At 40.6% G+C, this 17,371-nt stretch overlaps 1 protein-coding gene across 1 annotated transcript in view; it reads right to left on the bottom strand.

Annotated features, from left to right (window-relative positions):
• Nucleotides 1-17,371, bottom strand: part of syt6a (synaptotagmin VIa) — a 59,312-nt gene that overhangs the window by 14,906 nt on the left and 27,035 nt on the right. Inside the window, exons 2-3 of the mRNA XM_056268182.1 lie at nucleotides 11,595-11,979; nucleotides 7,868-8,426 (exon numbers count right to left, since the gene is read on the bottom strand). Coding sequence (XP_056124157.1) covers nucleotides 7,868-8,426; nucleotides 11,595-11,979 — 944 coding nt within the window. The remainder of the gene's footprint in view (nucleotides 1-7,867; nucleotides 8,427-11,594; nucleotides 11,980-17,371) is intronic.

Here is a 17,371-nt window from a genome sequence, read left to right as displayed (position 1 = left end):
TGGAATAAGCCATACTCATCACGACTTTTCAGCCCTCAAGTTAATATTTATTCAAGAATTAGAGGGCTGAAAGAGTATGGTTATGAGGCGATGCCCCAGGCGGAACAGAATTTAGCCAGCTATCTTTCCCCTGGTCCCGCATCATCTCTGAAAGCCTCGGCTTTGCCCACTAGACCGCTCAAAGCCACGTCGGTGTTAGTGGGCAAAGCTTATACGGCAGCAGGTCAAGCTGGAGCGTGTCTGCATACTATGGCAGTGCTTCAGGCTTATCAAGCTGACCTGCTGGGGGATCTGGATAATAGTGAGGGAGTTAGTCATGACGATATTCGAGAACTTCGTCGGGCTACCGATCTTTCTCTCAGGGCTACTAAAGAGACCGCCAGAGCAATTGGGGGGTCTATGGCAGCTTTGGTAGCTACTGAGAGACATTTATGGTTGAATCTTTCGGAGATTAAAGAAAAAGATCGTGCTTTTTTGTTAGATGCTCCGCTTGAACCTTCTGGTCTCTTTGGTGACGCAGTCCAGACGGTCGTCGAGATATTTCAGGAATCAAAAAAGCAAGCGGACGCTTTCAAAAAGTTTATCCCTCGCCGTGTCCAGCCCCCTGGGGCTGCTGGGCGTGAGCAGCCCCAGCCATCAAGCTCATCATATCGTGTGCATCAGAAAGAGAGTGTTGCGTCTCGTGCACCTCCACGTGGAAACTGGAGACAGACGCAACCCTCTCAGCCGAAGTCTTCTAAGTCGAAGCCGGATCTGAGGACCGCTCTTCAGGCGAAGAAGACTTCGGCTCAAAAAAAAGAAAAAAAAAAGGTCCTGATGTTCATGCATCAGGCCTGTGAGGACAGCCCCGACCGAAATAGAGCGCTGTACACCTCATTATATGGTGCCCGTTCCATTTCGGGGTCCTCACGAGCCCGTTCTGCCAACCCTGCCACCCTCGGTGCTTCAGGGCGCAGCGGTCTCCAGCGAGTCGCTGATGCTATGCTGCGGCACAGCATCGGTTTCGCGCCCTCTGAGGGGGGCTTTAGAGCGGCCAGTTCAGGTAGTTCCTGCCATTATGTTTCAGGCTCCGGAATTGGCTGTCTCGATAACACCAGAGACCAGCCTCGAGAGGCTGGTTCCCTTAGTAAATTTTCTGGCAGCGTGGAAGCTTCTGCCGAATATTTCTCATTGGGTCCTGCAGATTGTAGAGAAAGGATACAGAATCCAGTTTGGTTCTCGTCCTCCTCGTTACAACGGGGTGCTGCCCACAGTGGTGCATCCCGAGCAGGCTCTGGTAATGGAGCAAGAGGTAAAGGCCCTGTTAGCAAAGGAAGCTATAGAACAGGTGTACTCACCCGACAGAGAGTCGGGTTTTTACAGCCGTTATTTCATTGTTCCAAAAAAGGATGGGGGGTTGCATCCCATTTTAGATCTTCGTCTGTTGAATCGTTCAGTACAGAAACTCAAGTTCAAGATGCTGACACTCAAACAGATCGTGACTCAAATCAGGTCCGAGGACTGGTTTGTCACGATAGATCTGAAGGACGCTTACTTCCAAATCTCCATCCTCCCTCAGCACAGGAAGTTCCTAAGGTTTTCTTTCGGGGGCAAAGAATACCAATATCGGGTTCTTCCTTTCGGCCTAGCTTTATCACCCTGTTGTTCACGAAATGCGTGGATGCAGCTCTAGCCCCTCTCAGGCTTCAGGGCATACGTATTCTGAACTACATCGACGACTGGCTGATTCTGGCGGAATCAGAGCAGTTGGCGGTTCGGCACCGAGGTAACAGCCACCAAAGAGCTAAAGCTAGGCCAGTCACGCACTGTGAAACAGTTCGAGAGACTGTTGGGTCTCTTGGCGGCAGCGTCCAACGTGATACCTTTTGGCCTGCTGTACATGAGACCTTTACAGTGGTGGCTAAGGACCAGAGGGTTCTCCCCGAGGGGAAACCCACTTCGTATGATCAAGGTCACGCGGCGGTGCCTTCGTGCCTTAATTATATGGAGGAAACATTGGTTCTTAACCCAGGGTCCGCTATTGGGAGCTCTTTGCCATCGTGTTACGATCTCGACAGATGCTTTCCTCACCGGCTGGGGAGCGGTAATGGAAGGCCGCTCGGTTCAGGGTCTGTGGAAAAGTCATCATCTTTCGTGGCACATCAATTGCCTGGAGATGATGGCTGTCTTCAATGCGTTGAGACAGTTTCTCCCAGACCTGAGGGGCCATCATGTGCTTGTACGAACAGACAACACATCAGTGGTCTCTTATCTGAACCGTCAGGGGGGTCTGCGGTCGCGTCCGCTTTGCAAACTGGCGCACCAGATCCTCCTGTGGTCTCTGGGGAAGGTACTCTCCCTGAGGGCAGTGTATATTCCTGGGGACCAGAATATGGGGGCAGACATCCTGTCGAGGCAGGAGCTGAGGCCAGGGGACTGGAGACTCCACCCCGAGGCGGTGGAGAAAATTTGGGAGTTTTACGGCCAAGCAGAGGTGGATCTGTTTGCGTCTCAGCATACGACGCACTGTCCACTTTGGTTCTCCCTTACTCACCCAGTCCCCCTGGGGCTGGATGCTATGGTGCAGACGTGGCCGAGGCTACGTCTGTACGCATTTCCCCCTGTTGCTCTGCTCCCAGGAGTTCTGGAACGAGTCCGCCAGTACGGAATAAGCCTACTGCTTGTAGCACCACGCTGGCCGAGTCGGATCTGGTTTGCGGACCTGATCCATCTCTTAGACGGTCCTCCCTTGGAGATCCCGATCAGGAGAGACCTTCTGTCTCAGGCCGGGGGCACAATATTTCACCCTCGACCAGAGATTTGGAACCTGTGGGTTTGGCCTCTGAGGGGGCCCAACTCATAGAGAGTGGTCTCTCAGCTGAGGCTGCTGAGACCATCCTAAGCTCCAGAGCTCCAGCTACTAGGAAACTTTATGCGCTTAAATGGAGAGTTTTTTCTGTATGGTGTCACCGACATCAGTGGGATCCAGTTAACTGTTCTGTGAACACAGTACTCGAGTTCCTGCAGGAGCGCTTTACGTCAGGTCTATGTCCTTCCACGCTCAAGGTCTACGTGGCGGCCATTGCGGCTTACCACGCCCTGGTGGGGGGTACATCGTTGGGTCGAGACCCCCTGATTACACGTTTCCTTCGTGGCACATTGAGGCTGAAGCCTGCAACTCGCACTAAGGTGCCAGCTTGGGATCTTGCTATAGTACTAGAAGGCCTGTCTAGGGCTCCGTTCGAGCCCTTAGATTCGGTTTCAGAGAAATTTCTTACCCTCAAGACTATCTTTCTGCTAGCTATTTCTTCCCTTAAGAGAGTTGGAGACCTTCAGGCCCTTTCGGTTTCCCCCACCTTCCTTGAGTTTGCACCGGGGATGGTCAAGGCATTCTTATATCCGAAACAGGGATACGTCCCTAAGGTGCCGACCTTGATTCCGAGGCCTATTGTGCTGCAGGCTTTTTGTCCTCCTCCTTTTACATCTGCGGACCAGGAAAGGCTGAACCTCTTGTGTCCAGTGCGAGCACTGGATACTTATGTTCATCGGACATCTTCAATGAGGAAGTCCAACCAGTTATTCATTTGCTTTGGATCACCTAAGAAGGGTCTTCCTGCTTCTAAACAGACGGTTAGTAAGTGGATAGTCGAGGCTATTTCACTTGCATACGAGTACTCTGACCATCCGTGTCCCTTGGTGGTCAGAGCTCACTCTACGAGGGGTATGGCGGCCTCTAAAGCCTTGTTATTTGGGGTTTCTATCCAAGACGTTTGTGATGCGGCAGGCTGGTCCTCACCGCTCACATTCGTCAGGTTTTACAGTTTGGACCTGGATGCTGCCCCAGGTTCTCAGGTGCTTAGTGCTTAGTTCCAACAGACTGACACTCAGGTACTTGGAATTCTGGCATTTTGGGTATTCTCGTTCCCAAAGCGTCGATGACGCATCGCGAGTTCCCTCGAAAGGGAACGTCTCAGGTTACTACTGTAACCATAGTTCCCTGAGAAAGGGAACGAGACGATGCGTCACCCTGCCATACTTCCTGCATCCCTGTGATCGGCTTGCTTTGACTTTTTGAAGCTAATGCCGCGTTTCACCGGATGTGCTCTTATGCCTTCCTGGTCATGACGTCACCCGCCCGTGACGCTCATTCTATCCATTGGACTAGTTGACATTGATGCTCAGACGCATTCACGCTGGGGGCGTTCCCCAAAGCGTCGATGACGCATCGTCTCGTTCCCTTTCTCAGGGAACTATGGTTACAGTAGTAACCTGAGACGTTTCTTTTAGATCAAGATAAAACAAGCCTAGGCCTATCCAACAAAAATAAGGCAATGCATTGGAACAGTGGAATTTTTAGACATTAAGACCAACCACTTTGTCTGAAAGTTAAGCACATGCGATGCAAAGGCGAAGGAAGCCAGAGTTAGCGTGTTAGCGTCATCATCTCAGCAGTATTAAGACGTGATGTAAAAATTAATCACTTTAAATGAGCTCAATAAGCCTCTCTCTGACAGACATATCCCATGACTCCCCTGCTTGTGGCTTAATGTCTCTCTAGCTCTCTAAGGTGATTATTTGCAGTTTGCACTTAAGTATCATATAGGGACTTTTTAAAGTGGACTGATGGGCAAAATGCCAGCTTGATAGAAAGAAAAGTTGTGAAAATGTCTCAGAAATGTATTTGTAAAGCAAGTAAACTTTAAGTAAATAAATTGACTATTACAGAAAAATATGGCACAGGTTAAAAAGTCAAGTAATCAAGCTTACTAAATTATGTCTGATTTCCAGAGGAGTAACGATGTGTGAATACAGTGAATGTGTTGAAGTTTTTGTAAAATAATTTGACTATTTCTCGGATCAGACCAAATTCCTTCCATCTTCGCCTTTTGGAACATGTTTGCTGTCAGCTGGCATTATCTTAAAGGGACAGTTCATCCCCAAAAATCTGTCATCATTTACATTTAGCCTATTGTTATCCATTGGTATAATCCTTCTTCCATGAAATATAAAAGTAGAAGTTTAGCTGTATTTTTATGTTCTTTTTCTTACACTGAAAATAAATGGTGGTATCAAGTTTCTTATCCCAAGTCTTCTAAAACAATCAATAGCTTTTTGTATGAAAAAGAGCTCAATTTAGATACGTTATTTTTCACATATAATCCTCTCATCTGTTATAGGTCTCACGTATATATAAATATGGCATGTCACACCATGATTGAAGTCAGTGATTTCAAACGCCATTGGTTCTTTTGTCTTGAAACCATTTGTGACACCAAATTTTGACAAATGCACAAATGACAATTGCATAATTGAATAACAATAAAAATTTGAATATGCACATATCCAAACTGCATATATGAAAAGAACATACGGTAATAGTTTTTTGAGTTTTGAAATGAGTGCATTGAGTTCCAGATTCAAATCTCCTGCCAAGTACAACAGAACGTGTGCTATTGTTCAAGGGGCAGCCGGCCTCCTGCCACGAAAGCAATAACCACAGGTTTATTGAATTGCTCCTTTGAGGATAGCTATAAATCTAGAAAACAGAGAGAAATAAGACTCGTCGAGGAGTATTGCCGGCCGTTATGGAGTGATAAACAAACCTCAGATGACCTCAGTAGCTATTTTGGAGGTTAACTTCAATATTAATATTATGCTGTGATTGGCAGTACCTCTTATTTGAGCCCGTTACAAAAATTAGGCAATTACTTTGTCCACACATACAATCAGCCTGTGTCAGTCATCTCCATGTGTCAATTACTACCTTATCTGTGTGTTAATGAGGGTAGATCCCTGAACTCTCATTAATTTGGCTGTCTTGGTGTAAGCAGGTGTATAGCACAGTGTTGAATATTGTGTCTGCATTTTAACAGACTATAGCCCTATTCGCACGGGATGTACCTGGTGACCTCTAGTCATTTGTAATAATTGCGGAGGTTGTCCGTGATCTTAATCCCGTGCGAATCGGCCATGTCTAATTTGTAAAGTAAAAATTCCCCCGCAATGATACCACATTTTGCCGAACACCGAGGTCCTGTGATAATATTAGTCCCGTGCGAATCGGCATCTCTGTGATTTTGCGAGGTCGTATATAATTTTTTCACTGTTTTTGTTTCCTGTGCGCTTTTTTATCCATCTTTCATAATGGAGTGTTTTGATAGAATTTCGGGTGCTGGGTCATATCGCTATAGCCTACACCATACAACTATACAATTTGCAGAAAGAGAAAGCTGAAAACCATCAGAAGAGCAAAAACAAAAAGAATGATTAGATGGAGATGAATGACATATATAGCAGCATGCGGTAAGGAAGGTCACCGTGATTTTGCCAAGTAAGACATGGTCCTGGATCAACATATTTTGTTGATCCTGGATCAACGTTCCTGTCCCAAAATAGTCCTTACCCAATCCCTACCCCAAAACCTAACCCTACCCATAACTATCCCCTAAAATCAGAGGGTAATGAAAGGTGAATAACACTGATGTTTAAGTACAAGCCTGGTTCTAAGCCTAAACTTGACATAAACTGTAAACTTGTCCCTCAAATCTGATTGGTTGATTGGAAAGTTGATCCAGGATCAACAAAGATGTTGTTGATTTCTAAATCACTCATGGTCCCCAGGTAATACTTATCCCACGCGAATAGGGCTTATGTCAATAACCCAACAAGCTAATTCACATACCTTAGTCGCCATCTAATGGCCTTGTTATTTAGAATTAATTTATTTTCTAATCTACACTAAACACAAACTGTCTGACCGGTGCAAAATCAAGTGTACTTGCTAAGGTTTCAGGATCCATCCTTCCTTCTCTTACTAACAAAAATTAAACTAGTGTCTAGAATGTTGTAGATGACCTGGATGACTTATGATTTATCAGACCAGGCTCACGTCATGTGGTACAGTGGGGTCCAAAAATTTGAGACTACAATGAATACATTTTATCTGTACGAATTTTATATTTTTCAAAGAAATTACTTATGCTCACCAAGGCTGTATTTATTTGATCAAAATATTATTACAGTTTAAAAGAACTGTGTTTTATTTTAATATGTTTTAAAATAGAATTCATTCCTCTGATGCAAAGCTGAATTTTCAGCATCATTAGAATCTTCAGTGTCACATGATCCTGCTATTTGCTTTGCTGCTTAATATTTTTATGGAAACCTTGATACAATTTTTAGGATTCTTTGATGAATGAAATGTTCAAAAGAACATAATTTGGAAAATAGATGTAAACATATTGTAAACACATTTAGAATTTTTTTGTAAACATATTGTAAATAAATTGTAAATATTATTACTTTTGATCAGTTTAATTCATCCTTGCTGAATAAAATGTATTTTTCTTTATATGTATATATATATATATATATATTCAACCATTTGTACCGTATCAGATACAGAAATATACAATTTTATAATATAATAATAAAATCTAATCATCTAATTTAACCTGGAAAAAACCCTTTTTTTATTACCGTTAAAATATAAAATGAACAATGAATTTTTCTTTTTTAAATTTAGATTTAGATTTGGTCACTATCAAAAAAAGCTAATTTGTGACCTTGATCATGTGAACAGTTTTGTACACATGGTCAGATGTTCTCAAACCAACTACTGAAACATTGTGAAATTTTAATCTACATTTTACAAGTCAACTTTTTACTCGAATTTGTTTTAAATTTTCAATGAAATTTGTATATATGTATATATAAAAAAAATAGTGGTCTCAGACTTTTGTAACCCACTGTATATTAATTTACAGATCTGATCAAAATGTGATCAATACATATATGAGCACCCATAAAAAAATCGGCTTAAAATCCAGCAGAATTTCACGATTTGGCAAACACATCAAGAAAAGAGAGAGCGGCAAGGTTCTCTTACAGAGGTAGCGTACTGAATGTCTCTCCAGATGGAGGTTTCCCTCGAGAGATCAGACACTTCTAACAGATTGTCCAATATGACCTCCCCAATCATATCGTGCCGTGAGAACCGGTCGAAGTCAAAAACGCTGAGATGGAGCTTCCTGGCGGAAAGCTCATCATAGGGTACCGGAAACTGGAAGGACTCATCAAACGTGGGGTTGAGCGTTTTACGATGGACTCGTGTCTGGAACTTCTGCTTGCGATCTGGAAGCAGGTAGATCTTGACATAGGGGTCGGAGCTGCCGCAAAGATCCTTGGCTGGTAGATCAAATGCCTTGAGTATCTTGACAAGTATCATCTCATTCTCATAGTCATAGCGGAGAGAAAAGTTGATCTTGCCACAGTTTTTGCCGCCTTTACTATTGTCGGAGTCGTCGTTCTCTGTGGTCATCTGCTTGTAGAGTTCAGGCTTGATACGGCCAATGCTGGTTGGCTGCTCATCCACATCATAATCATCTCCCAGGTCCAGACTTCCAACCTGCATTTGACGGGGAAGGTGACGTTTGAAGGAACTATGTCTGAAAAAATGAGATAAAGGAGAGAAAGAGTAACATGAGGGGTTTGATGATGTTTAGAAAAAGTTGGATTAAAAACTGAACAGCCCAAGGCAAGGTTTTATAACTAAAATCTGAATGTTTTTTGTACTGAAATCCTACTGATTTGTCACTTGCATAATTCATTGACTATACAATACTATTGTTATATACACTTGAGCTTTGTCACAATTCGTGAAGACAAACCTCAATACCATGAAGGCAATTGTTTCATCCATTGTGTAACTGCTGTTCTCAAAAGGAGACCGGGTGTTAAAATGAATTCTGGTGTAGTTAATTCACAACTGTAGTGCATACTATTTAATATTAATAAAACTCCATATTTCCCTGTCAGGCTGATCTCTAGGAATGCTCTTTAACAAAAAGCAGTGGAAAATCTTCAAAAGCAGCCACAAACTGAAGCTAAATTAAATATTACTATTTAATGAGCAAATACATTACTACATGACATATCAAATTTTGAGTGGACAAGTAATTAAGGTCCCTGGAACAAGCCCAAATGAATCAAGCATGAGCAGCACTTCTCTTGGTTCCAGTGATTATTAAGCAGCTAAACATTAAAAACTCGCCCTGAAGTGAAATTGAAATACATTATTGAAGGGATAAAATAACAAAGCAGTCACAGATGGAAGACTTCACTGTCCTCTAAAATATTATGCATCATCAGCAAAATACTTTTCAAATATAAATTATGTTTCCGAGAAGTTTATTTCTCTTGCTGGTGCAGTATTCATCTGTTCTGTAATGTCTTGAGATCCTCTAATGGGGTGACTGTAATTGATGCCTTTCGAGCCATACTGGAATAACCACCTTGGAAATAGAGGAAAGTTTACACAGAAATAATAATACAGGGAGGGTGGTCTGACAGTCTGATTCATAGTCTGCCTCTCCTTCAGGTATATATGTGACAGATGACATGTGTAAATGGTTGCAGACACAGGCTACAGGCTGAACATTGATCAAAAATAGGAAAAAGGGGGAAGATGGGCATCCCTTAAGAACAGTGTGAATTTATAGCTACATTTTAACATATTTAGATGACTTTAGCATGTACAGTATGATGATGCATCCTCCTGTTTATTATTAAAGGAAATGTTGTTATTGCAATACACTGAAAATCATGAAAGGGGTAAGAAGCTCCGCTTTTAAACTTATTTTAAAATGTTCACAGAATATATAGAATACATCTGATTTTGTATTAAAGGGTTAGTTCACCCAAAAATTAAAATTCTGACATTAATTACTCACCCTCATGTTGTTCCCAAACCCTTAAAGGATTAGTTCACTTTTAAAAAAACTTTTGCTGATAATTTACTCACCCCCATGTCATCCAAGATGTCCATGTCTTTCTTTCTTCAGTCGAAAAGAAATTAAGGTTTTTGATGAAAACATTCCAGGATTTTTCTCCATATAATGCACTTTGCTGGGCACTAAACGGTTCAAGGTCCAAAAGACAGTTTCAGTGCAAACTGCAAACTGTTCAAAGGGCTTTAAACGATTCCAGACGATGAATAATGGTCTTATCAAGCGAAACGATTGGTCATTTAAAAAATAAATAACAAAGTTTAAGTTTAATAATGTCAAATGCTCGCCTTGCTCTGTTCTGTGATGCACGTTCGTGACTCTCCTGTTTGAACTCGTTCATCAAAATGAACAAATCTTTTTTCGAGTCATTTGGTTCATTTAACGAACGAAATGAACGAATTGACTCGGAAAAAGATTTGTTCATTTTGATGAACGAGTTCGAACAGGAGAGTCACACAGAACAGAGCAAGGCGAGCATTTGAGCTTATAAAACTTAAACTTTGTTATTTCTTTTTTAAATGAGCGATCGTTTCGCTTGATAAGACCCTTATTCATCGTCTGGTGTCGTTTAAAGCCATTTGAACAGTTTGCAGTTTGCACTGAAACTGTCTTTTGGACCTTGAACCGTTTAGTGCCCAGCAAAGTGCATTATATGGAGAAAAATCCTGGAATGTTTTCATCAAAAACCTTAATTTCTTTTCGACTGAAGAAAGAAAGACATGGACATCTTGGATGACATGGGGTGAGTAAATTATCAGCAAAAGTTTTTTTTAAAGTGAACTAATCCTTTAAGACCTTCGTTCATCTTCGGAACACAAATAAAAACATTTTTGATGAAATCTGAGAGCTTTCTGACCCCCCCATAGACTGCAATACAATCATTCCTTTCAAGGCCCAGAAAGGTAGTAAAGACATTGTTAAAATATTCCATGTGACTACAGTGGTTCAACCTTAATGTTATGAGGCCACAAGAATACTTTTTGTGCGCAACCCCCCCCCCCCCCCACCCCAAAAATTACGAATTTATTTCTTCTCTTCCGTGTCAGACTCTGATGCGATTCACGTAGTAAACACAGCGTATCGCTTCTGGGTTCTACATCAGAACGGCGGCTCATTATTGGCTGGATCCTGCGTCAGCATCACAACCATGCCTTTTTTTCTTTTTTTTTTGCACGCAAAAAGTATTCTCGTGTATTTCATCATTCATTTCATTTTAAAAAAATCGTAATTTGTGTTCCGAAGATGAACGAAGGTCTTACGGGTTTGGAACGACATGAGGGTGAGTAATTAATAACAAAATTTTGGGTGAACGAATCCTTTGAATAACTTTGACAATTAAAATAAAAAGTAATACAAGTATTATAAAAAAATTATTAAAATACAATCACAAAAATATTTCTATAATAAATTCTAAGAAGGACATCTTAACACCGAGTCATAAAACCTTGTACCTAAATAACAACTAGACATAAAAACCTTTAATATTGAACATTTATCAACATTCAATTCATTAATCACAATTAGCCAATGACAACACTTTTGTTCAAACGTTTGGGGTAAGACTTTTAATCAGAAATGTTTCTTTAGCAGCAAATCAGCATCTTAAAATGAAATGATGTGACACTGAAGAATGAATAGCCTTATGGCTGCTTTTCATCACAGTTGTGGGTTTTTTTTCACTGTAAAAATATTTCCCAAGATTCCTGCTTTTACTGCATTTTGATCAAATAAGCGCAGTTGTCTTTTAGGAAAACATTATCTTACCGACCCCAAACTTTTGAAGGGTAGTGTAAGTGTGTGTTCCTAGATGCTTTTTGGCTCTGTTACCTGGTGGATGACGCAGGCTCTGTGGTCTGTCTCTGCATGCGCTGTGTACGGCGCAAAAAGTGCTCCCTCATGGAGAGCTGCACCTCGGCGGGGATGTCGGGAGACGTGCGGCTTATTTTAACAGCTGCCTCCAGAAAGCCCATCGACGCCATAGAATACTTATCCTTTTCAGTCGCCATGGCGACCTCGGATGGCTGAGGACTGGGCAGGAGAGACGGTAAATGAAGTGAGGGGCAGTCGTCAGGGGCGAGGACCGCAGAACTTGACGAGAGGGCTTTGTTCCTCCAAGGAACCCAGCACAGCCTCCAGGAGACGAATGAGGAGAGCAACAGCAGCGCCAGGCCACAGGCTATTATCACACCGATGGGGAGGCCAACAGTGATGTCTACAGCCGGGCGGAAGTGATGGGCCGCACAATATGGACAAACAGATGGTCGAAACAGTGAGACAGACAGAAAGAGAAGTGCATTAGTTTCAAGAAGCTAGGTTCAAATGAGCAATGACTTGTATTTATATTACTTATCTAAAGATCCATCAAACACTGTCTGAGGCCCTGAATTTGATACCACACACACACTCACAAACACAGTGCAGAAATGATGAAATGTAATTAAAGTTATCGCAGATACAAGCCCATAATCTATTTCCAAGGGAACAATGCTACCGGAAGATGCCGCAGCAATATCAAGTGCTCTCACTGCGACGCTTTCAACCCATCAATGGCTCTTACGCATGTAGGCGGAAAGCAAGCGCAAACTCATTTCTTCACGATTACAGAGAATTTGCTTGCAAAAGAACAAACGGACTGGAGAAGCTCAAAGACTGCTGACAAGCACTGTGTAAACAATAATGTAAAATAAAAGGGAGAGTTGTCATTTTGTGTGGGAGCTCTATATAGGTTCTAAAGGTTTTAGAGCAATAATATTGAGGCGGCTGAATTCATTTTTATTTTCTGCCTGAGATGTGTTTTTATAGTGAGAAACGCTGATTACGTTTTTTTTTCTCCCAACAGTTGTATGAACGCTCTCCGCCCACTGCTTCAACAGGTTTGATTTATTTGAAATAATGCATGGCGAGATCTCCCTGGGCTTCCTGAGGAAAGTACAACAATGTGTCCTTGCTCAAATGGAATATAAATCTCTACTGACAGTTCAAAGGGCTTGGGGCCACATCTAATTTAGAGTATTTTACAACTTTTGTTCTTCAGTCAGTTCCTCATTTCTTTCCAAGTCATTTGTCATTACGTGACTACTGTAAGCACACAATACCAAGTAGACTCAAGGTCAGAACAGGAGAAATTAATCACGACTTAATAATAATATATTTTTTAAAATACTTTATAATATACAGTACTGGTCAAAAGTTTGCAAAAATAATTAAGATTCTTTTTTTATCAAAAATAAGTCTCTTATACTCACCAAGGCTGCATTTATTTGATCAAAATACAGTAAAAACAGAAATATTATTACAATATTAAAGAACTGTTTTCTATTTGATTATGCAGAATTTATAAGCAGTCATTACTCCAGTATCCAGAGTCACATGATCCTTTAAAATCATTCTAATATGCTGATTTGATGCTCATTGCAAATACAAATGTATCTTCTGTTCAGGTTGTATCTGTATTTCTTAAAAATATTTAAATAACCTTACAAAAATATTTCAGTTTACTTGAGAAAACAAATTTTCCCCAAGCATAAACACAATCTTAATTTAAGGATGTTAAGATGAAATAAGAAAAAATACTGGTTTAACGTTATTTTTTGTTGTTGTTGCATCATACATAGCTTCTCTAAAGTTTCTAATATGTTACAAGCCGTATATTTGCTGAAGTTTCCCATTTCGTGTGAATAAGCTGTCAAGCGGTTTTCTGTAAACTCTGTAAACTGCTTTCTCTAAAATGTCCATTTGAAGGGCTCAGGGTTTATCCCGAGTGGATATGAAATTTCTTGGTCCAGGGATTTATGTGTTCAAAGGATTTTCACATTCAAACGCTGCCATAGCTTCTGGTTTGTCAACTGATATGATCCAGACTCCGAAATGTGTCTCCCACTGGTTTGCCACTGTTGTCTTTTGATTTCTAATAAGTCTGGCTTGCCTGTACAGCTGGACAGGGCTGATAATGTCAAGGTAATGTGGCAGTTTTGTGGTGGGGTTAAACAATAATTTTAGTCATGTGGGAAAAAAAATTGTGATAAAATGTATATGAATGCCAATTTGATCCTTTTCACATCCAAAAATGAACGAAATAATGCGTCTATTACCCAGTGTGACCGTTTATGGCATGCATACTGGACATTAATGATGATTTGGCTGTAAATCAGCCTGAAGAAAGCAGTACAGCGGACAGTAAAGCAAAGTGAGCTTCCACCCATTGAGATATGGGTAATGAATCCAAACAGTGTGAAATTTTGACTCCCCATGGACCTGGTTGCCAACCAGCATGATATTTCACACCGCTCTGGTTATAATACTCAGCTAATGATCCATGCATATAATGGTTCATAAATGCAATCAGTCAGTCACCAAATATTTTTCTCAGGCCTGTCCAAGACAGAGGGAAGCCATACAGTTTCAGGTGGTTAGTGCGAAAATTTGACAAAAAAAAACTAATCTTTTCTTGGATTAAAGTCAAAAGCCTTATCTAGGGTCAATGACATGTAACATATTAATCTTGTAGCTTCACTACATGTGAGTGTAATCATTGCTTTCAAAAAAGTTTTTAAATGTATCTAAATTTTTTATATTTTTTTCCAAATATCATGCAAAATTAATTCATACTGAACACATGTATTACTGTAATTTTACACACACACACACACACACACACACACACACACACACACACACACACACACACACACACACACACACACACACACACACACACACACACACACACACACACACACACACACACATATATATTTCCAAATAACATTATTTATTCATATTTATTCATTATTTATTCATTCATAAATATCATTAAGTTTTAGAGACTTGTACCAAATTACATTTTACAACATAGGTCTATACTATCCTTGTTATAAAAAAGGGTAGGCTAATTATCTTTTAAAGGAGCTGTATGTAAGAAATTTATTTCAATTAATCATAAAATGGCCCTGATATGTCACTAGACATTAAGAAATCATGTTCATTTCAAATACTTATATCACTGACAACAGTAGTCCGGCCAGGATATTGTCATTTAAAAAGTGAAGTTGCAGCCCTCAACTGATGTTGATGTTGTCATGTTGTGTTTTGGTCTGATGCAAGTAACACCCTCCACCTATCTACCAATCACGAAGTCAGTAGTGTTGCGGCATCCAGGTTGCCAGCTCTGCTGTAGTTACCACAGCTGCAGCTTGTCACTTGCTCGTCACTGAAGCTCCTTGTAGCAGCCTAAGTTCCTGCTGGATCCTGCAGCCGATCTGGCAACCTCGAGTCAGGGGGGAGGGGGAGGGGATACACCGCTCTACAGTCATTTGAAAGTGATTGCAGTACCAGTTTTGGCCACAATCTTACATACAGCTCCTTTAATTATTATCATTTCCTTTTCCATTTTTAATGTGTTATTTTAGTATCATTCATATACTATTATAGTTTTTCATATTTTGAATTTATTTTTATTCTTATATTTTTCTTTTTAATTTTGAAAGTTTTAGTCATTTTGTTGTATGTTTTTGTCAAGTTTTTTCTTAAATGTCTATATAGTTTTTATAAATTTTTATTTCAGTTTTAGATATTTTAGTTAGTACATCAATTTAAAGTAATTGAAAATGAGAACGGTTCAACTAGCTAAAATATGAAAGGTTTAATTTTTTTAAATAATTTGTTTTATTTCGGTTACAATTATTTTATTTCTTTGTTTATTTTTATACACTGAACAAAAATTATAACCGCAACACTTGTTTTTGCCCCCATTTTCCATGAGCTGAATTAAAAGATCTAAGACTTTTTCTATGTACACAAAAGGCCTATTTCTCTCAAATATTGTTCACAAATCTGTCTAAATCTGTGTTAAGGCGGGCATACACTGTGATTTTCGTCCGATTTTGGGCAGAATTCTGACTCGTGCGACTCTTTTTCGGGTCGGGCCGATTTTCAGCTTTGTCGTACTCGTGCGTCGTTTGTCGTGCAGTGTTCGTGCAGTGTAGGCTACATTGAGAAACAAGAGGCGATTAACCTCTCCCGATCGACAATCGGATGGTCGGATGAATTTCTGGCATGTCAGAAATTTTGGTCGCTCCTCGTGACTATATCGCACAGTTGATGCAGAGCTATGAACCGATTGCCCTTAACTCAGTGTTTTTCCCCTCACTGCGCCTGCGCGAAAATAGAAGTTTAACCATTTCATCTGCAGCAAAAAAAAAAAAAAAACGAAAAGAGGGAGATCTTTAAGTTCTGTAGTTCAAACTAGCTACAAATTACTGTTGCTTACCTCCAGTTCGTGTTGCAAAATGGATTAACCATATCCACGTCTTCCAAGCACCTGCGATGTATCACCGTGCCTCTTTTATTAATTTGTTATTCAATGTTTTTGAAATAAACCTGTTTTTAATTTTCATTGATGACTAATTATTGCAGTGTTATTATATTATACATACATATTATAGACTGTTAATAGTTCATTATATGCTTATTTTGTAATCGACCTAAATGTTAGACAATTTTTAATGAGGACTTGAGGAGGAGTAAGCTTCTATGTAATATTTTATTATCCTCACAGCGCGTTGGTTATGCGGTGATGTGCTGTGAAATTATTGCGTGGCAAATTAATTATAATAGCAGATCAATTTAATAATAAAATTAGCCTAGGCCTTCCCTAATAAAAATAATACAATAATAATAATAATATTTTAATACATAAATTGGAAATGCTAAATCCTCCTGATATTGATAGCTGATGCTTGTTTTGATAACATCTCTGGAAACATGATATCGTCTATAGGCGCAACCCGGCACGGGGTTTATCGCGGATATTTCACACGTATAGTGTGAGCAGTCAAGTCGCAGCTCATAAAGCACATAAATCCTGAGCTTTGGCTTTACATCGCATGCGATCTACTCGTTCAGTGTGAGCAGGTACCTTGCTGAAATCGCACAGATATCGCACAGTGTATGCCCGCCATTAGTGAGCACTTCTCCTTTGCTGAGATAATCCATCCTAATTAGACAGCATGATTATTGCACAGGTGTGCCTTAGGCTGGCCACAATAAAAGGCCACTCTAAAATGTGCAGTTTTACTGCATTGGGGGGTCCGGGTGATGCTCAAACATGCTCATCAAAATGTTTGATATATATCGTTTTGTCAGGTCCGTAGATCAGACTGCAAATGCACCTGGCTGCTAATTAGATATGCAGTCAAGCTTTTCTTTACTCTCTATGTAGGCTAGTATCCTGAAAAACAACCTCAACCTCTGGTGCATAATGAATCCACAGCATTTATGTTTGTGGAACCTGTATCTTGGCGCTCAGCGACATTTTCCAGGCCAGTGCTGCAGAAGCAGAGAGGAGAACATGTTGTCCTATGAGATAACACATGAAGGGAAGGGGCTGTTCATTTCCCCCCTCCTCCTCAGGCACAGGGTTCACTAGGGTTGGGCCATGTCTGGAGCACATGAGTAATATCAGGAGGCCCACAAATTCAATTAAGATTTGTTTTGAAACCGAGTCAGGGAACAAACTGGGGCCCGAGGGTTTTCCCTTCAAATGTCTTCGAATGTAACCTGGTTTCCATAGAAACCCAGCTACAAGATGCAACATGTGCCCTGTC

The sequence above is a fragment of the Rhinichthys klamathensis genome, unplaced genomic scaffold (assembly GCF_029890125.1).
Source record: "Rhinichthys klamathensis goyatoka isolate OS25496 unplaced genomic scaffold, OSU_Roscu_1.1 h1tg000269l_1, whole genome shotgun sequence".
Classification (NCBI taxonomy): domain Eukaryota; kingdom Metazoa; phylum Chordata; class Actinopteri; order Cypriniformes; family Leuciscidae; genus Rhinichthys; species Rhinichthys klamathensis.
The sequence above is the reverse complement of the archived record's forward strand: the minus strand, read 5'-3'. Positions and strand labels throughout refer to the sequence as shown.